General features: G+C 48.1%; 2 protein-coding genes across 2 annotated transcripts in view; one reads left to right on the forward strand and one right to left on the reverse strand.

Annotated features, from left to right (window-relative positions):
• Positions 1 to 17,199, reverse strand: part of LOC134291327 (uncharacterized) — a 422,656-nt gene that overhangs the window by 216,753 nt on the left and 188,704 nt on the right. The gene's annotated exons all lie outside the window — the stretch shown is intronic.
• Positions 14,510 to 16,967, forward strand: LOC134290300 (uncharacterized). The gene is made up of 2 exons (XM_062857404.1): positions 14,510 to 16,224; positions 16,282 to 16,967. Exon 1 carries the CDS (start codon positions 14,510 to 14,512, stop codon positions 15,959 to 15,961), a length of 1,452 nt encoding a protein of 483 aa, XP_062713388.1. The 3' UTR covers positions 15,962 to 16,224; positions 16,282 to 16,967.

Genomic DNA, 17,199 nt, shown 5'->3' on the forward strand with positions numbered 1-17,199 from the left:
AGCTTCGCAAGGTGCTTCCTGACGAACGTCTGCGACAAGACCGATTTCGTGGCATATACGATCTCCAGGCTATTCCAAATTCCCTTGGACGTCTCCTTATGCCGCACCAGATCCAGCAGATCGTTATCAATGAATGAGACCAGCAGGTACGCCGCCTTACCGAGATTTCCGTGAGGTCACTCGCTTCCGCTGGAGGATCGTTTTTGATGACATCCAAAAGCTTCACTGACTTCAAATACTTCTCTACTCGAAAACGCCAGTTGTCGAAACCGCACTGCTTAAACCGAGTAGGTTTCGCTGACGGCGGAGCGCCACCCTAAATACCTCGTCGTTGAAGTCTGATGTCTCTCACCAACGAGGGCTTGGCCTTGGCCTAGCTGACTCTTTCCTCTTTCCCGCTGCCTGCTGTTGATGTAGTCGATACTGTATCGAACCGCCAGGTGATCGCTGTGAGTGTAGCCATCGTCTACCCTCCAGATCGAACTACTTGTTAGGCCAGGACTACAAAAAGTAACGTCTATAACCGATCCGATCCGTTCCGACAAAGGTACTTTTGGTACCGACATTAGCCAGGTCGACATCTAGTATGGCCAGTGTCTCTAGCAGGATCTGACCACGCTGGTTCGCGAAACGGCTTCCCCATTCCACGGCCCAGACATTAAAGTCACCCGCTATAACCACTGCTCTGCGCCCTGTCAGCACGATCGCCATATAATCCAGCAGCTGCGTGAACTGCTCGATTGGCCACCGTGGAGGTGCATAACAGCTACTGAAGAAGGCCCCGTTTACTTTGGCGACCACAAAGCCCTCATAGGTAGTAGACACTCCTTGGTTGGGATATTTATCCGTCGTCCATATCGCCGCCATTTTTCTGGACCTATCCGCGACCTAATTGCCGTTGCCAGCGGGTGCTCGGTATGGGTCAGCTATGATGGCGCTATGTGTCCCCCACTTAGAAACTGCCTGACAATGCAATTGCTGACCTGTGTCACACTGATTCAGGTGTCAGGGCCTTTGCAGTCCAATATCTTGTTCCTTGGTTCCAGACACCCGAAGCAAACCTCCAGTGGCTCGTGCAAGATCAGCTGGTATACTGGCCTGACCAGCCCACCTTGAACTTCGCTACTTTAACGGACTTGTTAGCGTCCGCAAAAGGTAGCTGTACCAAGGCCAACTGTATCTCTGCTGGGCCCTTCCATGACCGAACGGCTGCGGTGGTCAGCAGCACCTCGCACTGTTGCCGCAGTGCCGTGACGATCTCTTCCGTGTCAGTGATCTAATCTAGGATCTTCGCCTTCAGAATCGCCACCGATTAAGAACCCTCAGCTCAACGCCCTCACCAAGGACCACTCCCGTCAGACATTTGTAGATGGCGTCCTTACATGCCTTGTCACGCTTGAGCTCGAAGATGATTTCTGCTGTACGAATACGTCTAATACTGCGCTCGTCGGCTCCCTGATCCACGAGCTTGGCGTCGCACCTCATCGTCTTCAAGATTTCCGAGTACTTGGACTGTTCAGTCTTGATGACGAGCGCGTCGTCCTTCTCGCGCTTGGGCGTGCTTTCCTGATCCGCGTCGTAACCTACGAAAGCTAAAGACCTATAAATGATCGCAGCTCCCTGTTCCCTTCGACCCCAGCTTTCCGGAACGCTTGGTTGCAGACTTTTAGTCCAGTTGAGACGTTACGTCAAGAAGAAGAAGACGTTGCTCTCCATGCTCAGAGATGCCCTGATATGCACGATCTAGCTTGACGATCTAGCCTAGCCAATCGAACCTCTGCTGCAGATCTCATCATCAACAACAAATTCTCGCGCTCAGTATCATACGGGCGTATCTACTATGATCGATTTCTCTTCATCGATTTTCTGTTCGGCTAGTAACTTGGCTTGCAAATCATTTTTGGTTGTTTTTGTTGTTTTAGGTGCTAGTCCTAGTCGCCATTCACCGAAAAACACCGACAGATCATCTGAATATTGGTTGTATTTTCCGGAATAATCCGAAGAGAAAATCGACGAAGAGAAATCGATCATTGTAGATACGCCTGTATGATACTAAACGCGAGAATTTATCAAAATTATTAAACATTGATATCACCGCACTGATGGTTTTACCCCCTCGATGCGATTTACCCCATAGCTCCCCACCATTAAAAAATCTAAACCTGTTGCTATGCCAAACGCCATTCGAGGCTATCGCTCGTACAAAGAAGACCATGAAAACAACAACAGCCATCGGCGACGTCTTCGAATCAAAACAGCAACAGGCAACCCAAATGATAGATCCGCAACGGCCATACCTACGAACGACGGCCGACGACGAGGACGAGCCTGCCCGATGTGAAGAGGGTAAACCTTATCAGCTGAGTGATGCTACCCGCTGCTCGCTGCGCCATCCGTCGCGAGTTCGAATCCTCCCCATGCTCACCCGCGTCCCAGTGAAAGCTTCATGTTTGTATGTTTTTTCCCGGCGCAGTTTTTTGAGGTCGACCATTAATCAACACACACCGCCGCGCGCGGTGCTTTCTGTTCGCCTTTTTAAAAGCGACGCGCGGCGTCCGCGCGCTTGCTGCCAAGAGCAAGTTCAAAACAATAACACAACACAACAAGCCAAGCCATGCTGACATGCTGAGTTGTTGTGGAGGCATGGCGACCGATGGAGGTCGCTGATTGGCTGATTCACATCCGCGCGCGGGGAAAAACGAGAACAAGTGGTTCCACGACACGACACACCGCACCGTACTTAGCAAATAAGATTGGCTGACGTAAACGGCTCAACGAGTTGCACGTTTATAAACGCAGGACTCTCTACATCTGCTTGCATATGGTTAAGTTGAATGATGCAATTGGGTGCATCCATTGCTGTTCGTCACTGCTAGCTGCAACGCATGTGACATCTGGTCAATGAAAATGTTTTCAAGTTTTGCTAAGTTAAGTCGTGACGTAGTCCGATAGTAGAGGACACAGAGCCAGACCGTGAGAGCATCACAACAAATCAACAACTACGACGAAACACGTGGTTCGGTGTTCGTTAATGTGTAAACGAATTTGTTTATCAGTCGGTGAGTGTTTACATGAACGCGAATGTTCATCAAGACGATTTATAGCTTGATTGTCGCTAATTTTGCGGTCATATTCTTTTTAAAGGATGAGACAATATTGACGACAGTTCTTCGCAGTGACGGAATCTAGGCTAGCAGCTACAATATTATTCTTTAATGTAACTTTAATATTTTATTTGTTTAGTCTAACTAAGCCATGCATTTTAATTTGAATTAATCATTAGTTCTATACAGCAATCGCTACGCAGCAGACGTGTTTTCATTGGTATCAGGTTATAGGCCTAAAACGTTGGCTCTTTAGCAACGGATGGATCAACCAGAGCCGAAACAATTTTTCAAGCACTGAAAAGTTGAAAATTTTAAAGTTTCAACCGGAAAATCAATATTTTGAACGTTTCAGGTCTTCGAGCCCTCGCAACTATTTGTCTGAGCAATGAGCCAACTACAACTAGGTTCAAAGTGCAGAAACGGTTCAAGGACGACGAAATGACACGGCTGACGCAGCCAAATCCAAAAATTTGCAAAATATCAAGATGAGCAGCGTGACGAAGTCTAGTTCCAACGATGGAGCTTTCTACAGGCATCCCAGGGGGTATCAGGTATCAGTAGGTCGGCTCTAGAGGCACGTTCTCCTCCATTTGGGAAATTTGTGCCATCGCCATGAACACGAGCCTATTCATCATTTACCTGACGGAGAAGGGAAGGAAAAAGGATAGGAGATGGGAAAGGACAGGTAAGGGAATAGGATCGTCATACTCGCAAAAGCGTACCACAATGGGTTCACATAGCGTCCTGAAAAGGACACTGTAATAACGCATAAGCGTGCCACAATGGGTTCAAACAGCGCCCTGAGAAGGGCACTGTGATAATGCATAAAGCGTAAAGAGAGCCTATAGCTCTTTACCACAGCGGGTCAAGAACAACAGAACGTCCTGAAGATTCAGGTTTCTGAAGTCAGTTTCACTTAATAAGTGTTTCCCGAGTACTCGGAAACGCAATTGCGCAAAAGCTGGACAGTTACATATTAAATGATACGAAGTTCCATAATCGGATTCACAGCTATCACATGCAAATGAATCAGCTTGCTGAATATTCGCCATGTGATAACTGAGTCGGCAGTGGCCAGTCAATGCTTTGACCAGCATGCTGCAATTCTGCTTTGACAGATTTGTTAGATACTTTGCCACCCCTGGAGATGGCTCAGTACAATACAATTTTGTTTGACGACATGACTCCAAACTATTCCAGTATTGTTTGTGCTGAGTGGCAGCCCAGGTGTCAATCTGAAGCTTCACCCAACACTTGGATACCGGAATAGCTGGCTCAGGGCCAATGAAGTCATGTGATGCTCCAGTGCGAGCTAACTCATCAGCCAATTCATTTCCAGCGATGGAAGAATGGCCAGGTACCCATACAAGGTGAACAGCGTTTGCTGAATTCAGCTCCTCAATTTGAGTTCGACAAGCGATAACTATCTTCGACCTGGAGTTGGCCGAAGCAAGTGCTTTAATAGCAGCCTGGCTATCTGAACAGAAGTATATTACTTTGCCCATTACGTGCTGCTGAAGTGCTGATTGCACTCCGCACATAAGAGCAAAGATTTCGGCCTGAAAAACGGTGCAGTGTCTGCCAAGTGAATAAGACTGATACAGCCTTAGCTCACGAGAATAAACACCAGCACCTGCTCGACCTTCTAGAAGGGAGCCATCAGTGTAACATACGATGCTGTCTGAAATACTTCTCTCCAGATAACCAGATGTCCACTCTTCCCGGGAAGGGAATTTCGTGGAAAATGTCCTATATGGAAAATTACAAGCAATTGTAAGATCACTTGGAGCAAGGACAACTTTGTCCCTATTCACCAAAAGTGGAAACAACGAGGTGTGTGTTGAACTGCGGTTCACAGGAGTTTCCTCTAGTAAACCGAGTACCCATAGACGGTAAGTGCAAGAAAGTGCTTCTTGTTTGAGATGAATGTGTAGTGGGACAACGTCAAAGAGAACTTCGAGCGCTGCCGTGGGAGTTGAAGAGAACGCTCCAGACATCGCCATTAAGCACATCCTTTGGAGATGGCCTAATTTTGATTGGACCGTTCTCACTTCACACTTTTGCCACCACACAAGACATCCATAAGCCAATATTGGCCGAACCACAGTTGTGTAGATCCATTTGATATACTTGGGTTTTAGACCCCAAGTTGTACCAAAGGTTCGCCGGCATTGCCCGAAGGCCATACAAGCTTTCTTGATTCTGAACTCAACATGAGGTGTCCAGGAAAGCTTGGAATCAAGAATGACTCCAACGTACTTTACCTGTTCAGTCACATTGATTTCAGAATCAAAGAGACGTAAAGTTCGAACACCATTACGGTTTCGCTTTTCCGTGAAAAGAACAATAGATGTTTTACTCGGATTTACCGAAAGGCCATATTGGCGACACCAACCCTCAACTACCTGAAGAGCGTTTTGCATCAGGTCGAAAAGGGTGCTGATGCACATACCGACTAACAATGTTAGGTAGTCGTCGGCAAAACCATAAGTAGGAAAACCGCTATTATTGAGTTGCCTCAATAGCGTATCTGCTACGAGATTCCATAAAAGTGGTGATAAGACTCCCCCTTGGGGGCATCCACAAACACTCAATTTCCTAATCGCCGCTTGACGCAATGTCGAGAAGAGATGTCGGTTTTTGAGCATTTGGTGAATCCAATTGGAAATCATTGGAGATATACCATGACCCCGTGCGGCTTCCAATATGGCATCGAAAGGCACGTTGTCAAAGGCACCCTCGATATCTAAGAAAACACCCAAGCAGGATTGCTTTTGAGCGAATGCCTTCTCGATATCGTAAACAACTTTGTGTAAAAGAGTCACAGTGGACTTTCCAGATTGGTAAGCATGTTGGTTCACATGAAGAGGCACATTGGCCAGATAAACATCACGGATGTGATGATCCACAATGCGTTCTAAGCATTTCAGAAGAAAAGAGGTCAAACTGATAGGTCTGAAGCTCTTTGCTTCTTCATACGACGCGCGACCCACTTTCGGAATAAACTTCACAGTAATATCCCGCCAGGATTTGGGAATATACCCTGTAGCAAAACTGCAAACAAGTAGTTGTTTCAAAACATGTTTGAAATGATCAAATCCCCTCTGAAGCAAAATAGGATAAATCCCATCTGCCCCAGGAGATTTGAAAGGAGCAAAGCTATTAAGTGCCCATTGAATCGATTCTAAAGTTATGATACTCCGAGCCGAAGCTAAAGAATCATAACTACAAGAAAAGACATCAGGTTCATCCGAAGATGTAATATCCACACATCCGGGGAAGTGTGTATTGAATAAACATTCTAAAACTTCCTCATCAGAGGAAGTGAAATCACCATTTGGCAAACGAAGTTCGTTCACTTGAAAATCCTTAGATTTTGCAAGGATTTTGTTCAATCGACTGGCTTCACTCAGACTGGAAACATTTGTACAAAGGTTTTTCCAGCCGGATCGTTCAGCAGACCGAAGAGCTTTCTGGTAGGCCTTGCGAGCCGACCTGAAAGCCTCCGATCCAGCCGAACGTCGTCTGTTCCAACTCTTTCTACATTGTTTCCTGAGCTTCGCCAGATCGGAGTTCCACCAAGGGGTTCCTCTTGTGGTCTTCACAGACCGCAGAGGGCAGGCTTCTTCAAAAGCTTCCATGATGAAGGCCGTTGTAGTATCAACGGCATCATCTAAATCACTTGGAGTGTCAATTGATGGTGAGTATCCATGAAATTTGGCTGCAACCAAATCGGTAAAGAGATCCCAGTTGGTTGACCGGGGATTCCTGAAACGCAAAGTTTGCGAAGTAAAATTCACATGTTCAAACAAGATGTAACGATGGTCAGATAAAGATTCTTCATCTGACACATGCCAATTGGTCAGCTCATGACTAATTCTGCTAGAGCAAAGCGTTATGTCTAACACTTCCTCTCTACCAGATACCATGAAGGTTGGGCGGTTGCCTATGTTAAGTAATCCAAGATCTGTACTACTCAAGTATTCCATCAAACTGGAGCCTCTCAAATTGATGTCTGAGCTGCCCCAGATTATATGGTGAGCATTAGCATCACTACCAACAATTAGCGGAAGGCCTTTTGAAGTGCAGTATGCAATGACTTGCTTGAAAGCACCCGTAGGGGATGGTTCATCATGCGGTAAATAAACCGAACAATAAACGTATTTCCTGTTGAGGTTTCCAACAGATACATCTATTATGATAGCACATACATCTCTGGTAGTTAGTTCAGAGATGAGTGTAGCAACGATTGCGTTGTTGACAAGCACACATGCTCGAGGCATGACACGTGAGTTTGCCATTTCATTTTTACTGAAAGTAGCAAACACCGGATTCACAAGGTTTCCTAAATAGAAATTCCCCTTACGAAAGTAAGGTTCTTGGACTAACGCCACTTGGGCTGTACCATTTTGCATAAGTCTACAAAGATTGATCGTTGCTGTTCTTTTGTGCTGAAGATTGATCTGAGCTATCCTAACCGTAGCCACTACCCAAACTAGGCAATATTAAACTCTTAACAATCACAGCACAAAAAAGAACAGCAACAATAAAGCCAGATCGGTATCGAATTGAGTGCGCCAAAGGCGAGGATGCACAGAATACACTGTGTAAAACGCATAATGCGAAACCATATAGGTGAAAATCTAAACTAATTAATAACATCTTCATAATCCCGCCCTTATTCAGCCTCAAGTATGAGATTGAAGAAGGGCAGCTGATTGTCTCGGAGAAACACAAGGTCCACCGCGCTATTGCTCCGGTTAGCACAGTAAGGGCAAATACTGTGGAGGGTGCCCTGGTACTCCACAGGCTCCGTTTGCGGTTAGGTTTTTATTAGACCCCCCTAGCCATTCATTCCTAGGCACGGTAAGCATAAAGCCGCATAACACCATGAATTAGGGGTCACCTGATTAGTGGATTCCTACCACTGGAACAGGCGGTCCGTAGTGCTATTCTTAGCCAGTTGAACTAACCGCTACCGACACTACACAGCTATCTAGGCTGATCGGGAAAAGAAGTTGATATTGGTGATCAACTTCATACGGGCCCGAAAAGCCGTCTGAGCAATGAGCCAACTACAACTAGGTTCAAAGTGCAGAAACGGTTCAAGGACGACGAAATGACACGGCTGACGCAGCCAAATCCAAAAATTTGCAAAATATCAAGATGAGCAGCGTGACGAAGTCTAGTTCCAACGATGGAGCTTTCTACAGGCATCCCAGGGGGGAGCAGTGCAGTGAAGTGCTTCAAGTGCCAGCGTTTGGAGCATTACAGTGTCAGAAGCGAAATGACAAAGCGAAGAAGGAGGAGGAACCAGGCAAGCAAGCCGCATTCAGTGTTTATGGCGTACCATTCGGCGCGAGTGATGCGAGATGACTTCCCATATGTGTCGCAAGAAGGCCATTTTAAACAGTGCCAAGGAAGTGACACAACACATCCACGTGGTGAACAATGCAGAATCCGCGGTGGTGGCCACTTGTAGGGCGAAGCGCACTGCTGGATTGGAAGGGAAGGTAATTCGTGCGAATCGACCATGTCTAATGTCATGTACATTCCAGACCTAATCTCTTGTCCACAAGAAAAATCTGCAACAACGGATATCTAGTGGTTTCCTCCAAACGCAACTGTGAGGTGCGATCTTAAACCGACGATCTGGTTCCTGTTGACAGAAAGGTAGGATGCCTCTATAGGTTGTGCTTGGCCAACGGCCAATAAACGTTTGCGGCGGAGGAAACGGACGATATGGTTCTGTGCCCGAATGAGCCACTTACATCAGCACAGTTTGAAGCAGCTACGTGGTATGACTAGTGGTATACGGTTTCGGGTTGCGAAAATTCCCACGTGCGCTCCGTATGCCTACAAGGGAAGCAACATCGTCAGTCGTTCAAGAAGAAGGGCACCAGAGTAAACATGGTTCTCGAGCTGGTACACTCGGTTCTACGTGGACAGACGGAGAACGAGGCAATAGGCGGTATTAAATATTTTCTGACGTTCATCGACAACGCTAGCAAAGTGTTCGTTTACTTCCACAAGTGTCGATGCAGGAAAGGACGAGCTGGTAACCCTATACACCGATGAAGGGGCAACAGACGTCAATGGGGTCAGATGTCTACGTTGACGTCTGTCATAGTAGAAGATCATTTCCGCTGAACACGTTGCTCATTCTTATCGAACCATTGTGAAAGGTAGACCATAAGTGCACACTGAAGATACCGATATCGAAGTAAATCTATTGAATTTGTGACAAAGTTAATACTCAAAAGGTAGTGAAAATTTATCATTTTAATGTCCATTTCTAATAATTTGTGAATTCGTAGAGTGTAGTTGGAGAAAGTTATACATCCAGTAGCTGAATTGCAGTTCTTAGTTCCAGAAATTGAGGTTGGTGAAGGTTAGGTTTGGCCAGTTAATAGTTGTAAAACCCGATTAAATCCGTAGCTCGCGTCCCAGTGAAGTGGCCCAATCCGTCCGTTGTCGAAGTAGCTGAAAAGAGAAGATACCTGAAAAGAAACCTGAAAAGAAAAGTAAATTAAAATTAATTAAAAGTTTAACAGTATAACAAATAATATTTAACAGTATTCTGCAGTTTTCGGTGCTGGGAATCGACACGTGGGGTGAGCGAGCTAAGGCCCACCGAATTGTAAGCCATTACAAGATATTCATTTGTATTTGGGGTTAAGTGTACTTACCATTTTGTTTAATTTTTAGTTGAAGCTTACATAATACATAGTTCGCTGTCAAAACGGAACGCTTTTCTTCGCACCCCGCCCCCTCGACAAACCTTCAAAATTCGTGTGCAATGGCAGGACAACACGACGACCGCCCTACGGGGGGCTGCATTGGCTGTCAGCGACCGGATGAGGTGGAAGACATGGTCCAGTGCGACCATTGCGACGTGTGGAGCCATTACACTTGCGCGGGGGTGGACGAGAACATCGCCAACCACTCTTGGGTTTGCGGCCACTGCACTGGCCGGCAAAGCGACGATGCTATCACCGTACATAGTGCGTCCAGTCACCGTAGTACGTCGTCGGTGTTCTCCGTTTGTTTGAGTCAGATGGTGGAACGACAACAGCTCGAACGCACCCGTATGGAGATAGAGCTACAGCGCCATCATTTGGATGAGCAGCAACAGCTTATCGACAAGGTGCTCGACGGAGCCGATGCGAAGGGCAATCGCGATGATGGTTTCTCATGTGAAGAGACCAATGCGTTAACTTCGCCGTCGTCCAACAAGCGACTCAAAACGCCACCTCCTCCTGGCGCTCCACTAGTACCGAAACCCCGCCGGTCATTGCCACCGACTGAGACACCGAGGACAACCGCACCGGTTGTGGTTTCTATTCCTCTCTCGGTGCTCGAACCAGGTACCGTAGAATCTTTGAAGCGCAAGAAAGATCCCCAAGTGGCAATGAAGGAGCTCTAGAAACGGGTTGAGCAGTGCGAGCAGCGCGCCAATCCTACTCCTGAACAACTTGCCGATCTCCAAGCCCAATTGGAAATGTGCCGAAAGCTTCTGGAACGTTTCCAGGCCAACAAGCGGGGTCAACAAGCGGAGCCATCTCAGCCGAATCCAGCGGCGGAAATATTGGGTGTGCAGAAACCTACCGGCACCATTCCGAAAGCGAGCCGGACATTACCAACGATTCCGGACGAGTCCGGAGCAGTTGGTGGAGCATTTCGGCCGGATCATGTCTGGCCACTTAAGGTCCCGGTAAGCCAAACGGGTTCCTTTTCGGTAAGTCAACCAAATGCTCCGTTGCGCCCGATGGAGAATTCAGGTAAGCGTCAAGCCTTGAGTAAATTCCTAGAAAATACGAACCAACATGACATTAGCTATTGCCCCACGACCAACATTCCAACTTCCCGTGTGCAGCTGCGAAACGACGCGCGCCCGGAAGAAAGACAGACTCCTCCTATTTATCCCCGAGAGCAGCTGCGAGACTCATTCGCGCCCTCCAACAACGATTCGTACAATTTCGTACGCGAACTAAATTCAACCAGCCTGCCTTTAAGGGAACCTCCCACGCGCGCGGTTGAATCGTCTCAGACCCCTCGTCAGTCAGATAGTGTTCAACACAACCCAACAATTCCCAACCACGAACTAGTACGTCCAACGCAGCAGCAGCTAGCAGCTAGGCAGTCCCTGGCTAAGGAACTCCCCCGATTTTCTGGCGATCCCGCGGAGTGGCCGATATTTATCTCCAGCTACCGCTACACCACCGAAGCTTGCGGATTCTCAGATGGGGAGAATATGCTCCGTCTTCAGCGATGTTTATCGGGACCGGCGCTCGAAACAGTACGCAGCCGATTAGTGTTACCTGCAGCTGTACCCCAAGTCATCGAAACCCTCCGAATGCGATTGGGCAGACCGGAGTTGCTAATTAATGCTCTACTCCGGAAGGTTCGCGAGATTCCGGCTCCAAGGTCCGACAAACTGGAAGGACTAATCGACTTCGGCATGGCAGTGCAAGCGTTGTGCGACCACATTGAGGCTGCCAACGACCGTGCCCATCTTTCCAACCCATCGCTGCTTCAGGAATTGGTGGCAAAGCTTCCCGCGGATCAACGAATGATGTGGGCCGGATATAGACGGGGATTTCAGCAAGTGGACCTCAAAACCTTCGGCGATTACATGGCGGCGGTGGTGCAGGATGCCACAAGTGTGGTGACCTTCGAACCGGACGTGAAACGCAGCGGCGCCCGCGACCGTCCGAAGAACAAGGGATTCGTCAACTCTCATGCGAAGGAACCATCGGAACCCGTGAAATCATCCCACGAGCCGAAAGACGAGTCGAAGCAGTTCAACTGTGCATATTGCAAAAGAGAAGGTCATCGGGTTCGCGAATGCCAGGCATTCAGGTACCTACACGTCGACGATCGCTGGAAGCAAGTACGGTCACTCGGCCTATGCCAGAATTGTCTTTATAACCACGGAAGACGTGGGTGCCGAGGACGGAAAACCTGTGACATTGACGGCTGCCAATTTCGCCACCATCCGCTCCTGCATTCCTCCAAGGGTCCTCAACGATCTTCTGATGCGTTGGTTCAGGTGGCAGAGAATCACACCCATCGTCACCTTACTTCCGGAACCCTATTCCGAATTATTCCGGTAACGTTGCACGGCATGAGCAAGTCAATCGATACGTTCGCTTTCCTCGACGAAGGTTCGGATCTAACCTTGGTGGAGAATGATCTGGTGGCCTCGCTAGGAATAAAGGGGACGCAACTACCATTATGTCTCCGTTGGACCGGGAACACTTCAAGAGTGGAGAAGAATTCGCAGCAGATAACGATCGAAATCGCTGGTCTCGGGCAGGAAAAACGGCATAAACTGCTTAATGCGAGAACCGTGACCAACCTTGGCCTACCCGGTCAAAGTTTTCAAGTGGATGAGACTGCACAACAGCACAGACACCTGAAGGGAATTCCTATTACCAGTTATCAAAATGCGGTACCCAAAATTCTGATCGGGGTGGACAATTTGCGACTAGCATTACCGCTGAAAGTACGAGAAGGTGACGGAACAGCGCCAGTGGCAGTGAAAACCAGGCTGGGGTGGTGCGTCTACGGCCCGCGAGGAACCAGCAGACAGGAATCGTATAGCTTCCACGTGTGCGAATGTTCCTGCGATGAAGAACTCCACGAAGCGGTGAAGAAATTCTACGCTGTCGAAGAAGCGGGTTCAACGCCAGCGCAAACCTCTCTGGCAAAGGAAGATGAGAGAGCGCTAGCTATCATGGAAGCTACGACCCAGAGAGTGGGTGACCGGTTTGTGACCGGGCTTATTTGGCGAGAAGATGAAGTAGAGTTTCCGGACAGCTATTTTATGGCAGTGCGCCGACTGGAGTGCCTCGAACGAAGGATGGACCGCGACCCTGGACTGAAAGAGAATCTTCACCGGCAAATCGGTGAATACCAGAAGAAAGGCTATGCGCACAAGCTCACAACTAAGGAGATGGAAGCAGCAGATCCGAAGCGAATCTGGTATCTCCCAGTCGGAGCGGTTATGAATCCCAAGAAACCGGGGAAAGTCCGAGTCATCTGGGACGCTGCGGCCAAGGTGAACGGCGTATCGTTAAACAGCAAGCTCCTCAAAGGCCCGGATCAACTGACGTCTCTTCCGGCAATACTTTTTCGCTTTCGACTGTATGGGGTGGCCGTTACTTCGGATATCCAAGAGATGTTCCATCAAATCTGAATTCGTAAAGAAGACAGGGACTCTCAACGTTTCCTATGGCGTGCCAAGCCGACCGATGCTCCCACGGTCTACGTGATGGACGTAGCTACATTTGGAAGCACTTGCTCACCGGCGTCAGCGCAATTTATCAAGAACCGGAATGCGGAACTACACAGCGAGCTCTATCCAGAGGCGGCAAAAGCGATTGTCGACGACCACTACGTCGACGATTATTTGGCGAGTTTTAGTTCATGGGAACAGGCAGCAAAGGTGGCATGCGATCTGCGGCTCGTGCATGGCAACGGCGGATTCAACTTGCACAACTGGCGGTCTAATAGTGCCTCGGTTCTAGAAGCGCTGGGAGAGGCACCTCTTGCGTCGGTCAAGCAGATAAGTTTGGCTGACGGCGTGAAAACCGAAAGAGTTCTCGGAATGCTGTGGAGTCCTTCGAGCGACGAACTGAGCTTCTCTACCCAGATGAGTGAAGAAGTCCAATCCCTGATCAATACAGTCACGAGACCGACGAAAAGGCAAGTGTTGCGTTGCGTGATGACCCTATTCGACCCTTTAGGATTGCTCTCGCCATTCATCATTCACGGAAAGGTCTTGATCCAGGACCTATGGCGAGCAGGCACTTTGTGGGATGAGCAAGTCAACGAATCCCGCGGTGCTACTTCCGAAACGCCGACCAGTACACGTACCAAAACTCAGAGCTCCACGTTTTTGTCGACGCAAGCGAGGTTGCGTACTCTTGCGCGATTTATCTACGCACTCAAAGTGAGGGTGGTGACTCACAATGTTGTCTAATCGCCGCTAAATCGAAAGTCGCCCCGCTGAAGCCCTGGTCAATTCCGAGACTCGAGCTGCAAGGCTGTGTCTTGGGAGTACGATGGTCGAAATTCGTCAAGTTAGAACTCAATATTCCCATATCTAAGATGGTGTTCTGGTCAGATTCCAGAACGGCTTTGGCCTGGATCAAATCCGACCCAAGGAATTATCGACAATTCGTCTCGTTCAGAGTAGGAGAGATTCTGGAGCATACAACTTCGAACGATTGGCGGTGGGTACCGTCGAAGGCCAATCCGGCGGATGAGGCTACCAAGTGGGGAAGCGGCCCGTATTTCGATAGAATAGCAAGTGGTTTCAAGGACCACATTTTCTGCGACTTCCGGAGAACGAATGGCCTCGTTCGAGCGATCAAGTGTCTACTACCAGCGAAGAAATGCGTGCATCGATTCTGTACCACTGTTCCTTCGAACCCCCGATAGATTTCGACAGATTTTCATCGTGGAATCGAATGCTGCGAGCGATAGCATACGTCTTGAGATTCCTGAACAACTCGAATAAGAAGCGATCATTGCGCACTGGGCAGCTATCCCAAACAGAACTCCAATTAGCGGAAGTAACACTCTTCAAAGCGGTGCAGCGTGAAACATACCCTGACGAGATCACGGCGTTATGCAACAAGGCACCGAACGAGAGCGGGCAGGAGGTCATAGGAAAACATAGCTCGATCTTCCAGCTGTTGCCGATGCTGGACAACAGCGGTCTGCTGCGCGAGCGTGGACGGATCGGGTCAGCTGAAGATATACCGTTTAATGTACGCTATCCGATTATCCTTCCTAGGAACCACCGAGCTACCGAGCTGCTGGTGTTAGATTATCACCAACGTTGCCAGCATGGGAATTCTGAGACGGTGAAGCGGTGGATTGCATTATTCACTTGCCTAACAGTACGTGCTGTTCACTTGGAAGTAGCGTATACATTATCAACCGAGTCCTGCATATCCTGCGTTCGCCGATTCGTTGGCCGCCGAGGACCGCCCGCCGAGTTCTTCAGCGACAACGGGACAAATTTCCAAGGGGCGGATCGAGTGCTGCGACATCAAATTAGTCAGGGACTGTCTACAACGTTCACCGGTACCAACACCAAATGGAACTTTATTCCGCCAGGAGCACCCCACATGGGCGGAGCGTGGGAGCGCTTAGTTCAGTCGGTGAAGGCAGCCATGCAAGAAGCATATTCGGAGGGAAAGCTAAACGACGAGGGGCTGCAGACGCTGGTCGTGGAGGCTGAAAGATTGGTCAACTCAAGGCCTCTGACGTATTTGCCACTAGAAGCTGAGGAATCAGAGGCGATCACGCCCAATCACTTTTTGCTGCTTAGCTCTAACGGATTGAAACCTCATAGTGGGGAAAACGATGCTTCAGAACACGGACACTATCCCGAGTTGGTCCGTCGGGAAATACTTGGAAGAACATGGGAGCTGATTCAACGCCAGCTGGATGTATTCTGGAAGCGCTGGTTGGTTGAATACCTGCCGGTGATTCGTCGGCATCCAAAGTGGTTCGAGGAAACTCGAATGCTACGAGCAGGAGACTTGGTCATGGTAGCTGAGCCGACAAAGCGAAATGGATGGGAGCGTGGACGGGTCGTCCGTACTGTCCCAAGTCCGGACGGCCGACATCGACGAGCGTTTGTGCAGATAGGGAGGAAAACTCTGCTGAGACCGGTGTCACGGTTAGCCCTCCTCGACCTGAGAAGTAGCAGTGAAGCTCCGGACATTCCCGGACTACACCCGGGGGAGACTGTCGATGCAGGAAAGGACGAGCTGGTAACCCTATACACCGATGAAGGGGCAACAGACGTCAATGGGGTCAGATGTCTACGTTGACGTCTGTCATAGTAGAAGATCATTTCCGCTGAACACGTTGCTCATTCTTATCGAACCATTGTGAAAGGTAGACCATAAGTGCACACTGAAGATACCGATATCGAAGTAAATCTATTGAATTTGTGACAAAGTTAATACTCAAAAGGTAGTGAAAATTTATCATTTTAATGTCCATTTCTAATAATTTGTGAATTCGTAGAGTGTAGTTGGGGAAAGTTATACATCCAGTAGCTGAATTGCAGTTCTTAGTTCCAGAAATTGAGGTTGGTGAAGGTTAGGTTTGGCCAGTTAATAGTTGTAAAACCCGATTAAATCCGTAGCTCGCGTCCCAGTGAAGTGGCCCAATCCGTCCGTTGTCGAAGTAGCTGAAAAGAGAAGATACCTGAAAAGAAACCTGAAAAGAAAAGTAAATTAAAATTAATTAAAAGTTTAACAGTATAACAAATAATATTTAACAGTATTCTGCAGTTTTCGGTGCTGGGAATCGACACGTGGGGTGAGCGAGCTAAGGCCCACCGAATTGTAAGCCATTACAAGATATTCATTTGTATTTGGGGTTAAGTGTACTTACCATTTTGTTTAATTTTTAGTTGAAGCTTACATAATACATAGTTCGCTGTCAAAACGGAACGCTTTTCTTCGCACCCCGCCCCCTCGACAACAAGTCTAAGAAACAGGTCTTGGACTGTTTCAAGGCATACACTGAAAACCAATCCAGCAATCGCATCAAGAGATCAGGTATCAGAAGGCCGGCTCCAGAGGCACGTTATCCTTTATTTGAGACATTTGTGCCATCGCCAAAATAATAGCCTATTTCATCATCTACCTGAAAGAAAAGGAAGGAAATAAGGATAAGGATAGGGATAAGGACAGGTAGGGAAACAGGAAAAATACCCTGGAAGAGGGTACTACCGCATAAGCGTACCACAATGGGTTCAAACAGCGCCCTGAAAAGGGCACTGTAATAACGTATAAAGCGAAAGAGAGCCGAGCTGTACCACAGCGGGTTAAGAACTACAGAATAACCTGAATATTCTGAAGTCAGTTTCACTTAATAAGTGTTTACCGAATACTCGGAAACGCAGTTGCGCATAAACTGGACAGTGATACGAAGTTCCATAATCAGATTCACAGCTATCACATGAAAATGAATCAGATTGCTGAATATTCGCCATGTGATAGCTGAGCCGGCAGTGGCCAGTCAATGCTTTGACCAGAATTCTGCAATTCTGCTTTGA

This window comes from Aedes albopictus, chromosome 3, assembly GCF_035046485.1.
Source record: "Aedes albopictus strain Foshan chromosome 3, AalbF5, whole genome shotgun sequence".
NCBI classification, from domain to species: Eukaryota; Metazoa; Arthropoda; class Insecta; order Diptera; family Culicidae; genus Aedes; species Aedes albopictus.

Bases quoted from the DNA above. Each gene is read 5' to 3' on its own strand.
- LOC134290300 (XM_062857404.1), top strand. From the start codon at position 14,510: ATGCGTGCATCGATTCTGTACCACTGTTCCTTCGAACCCCCGATAGAT.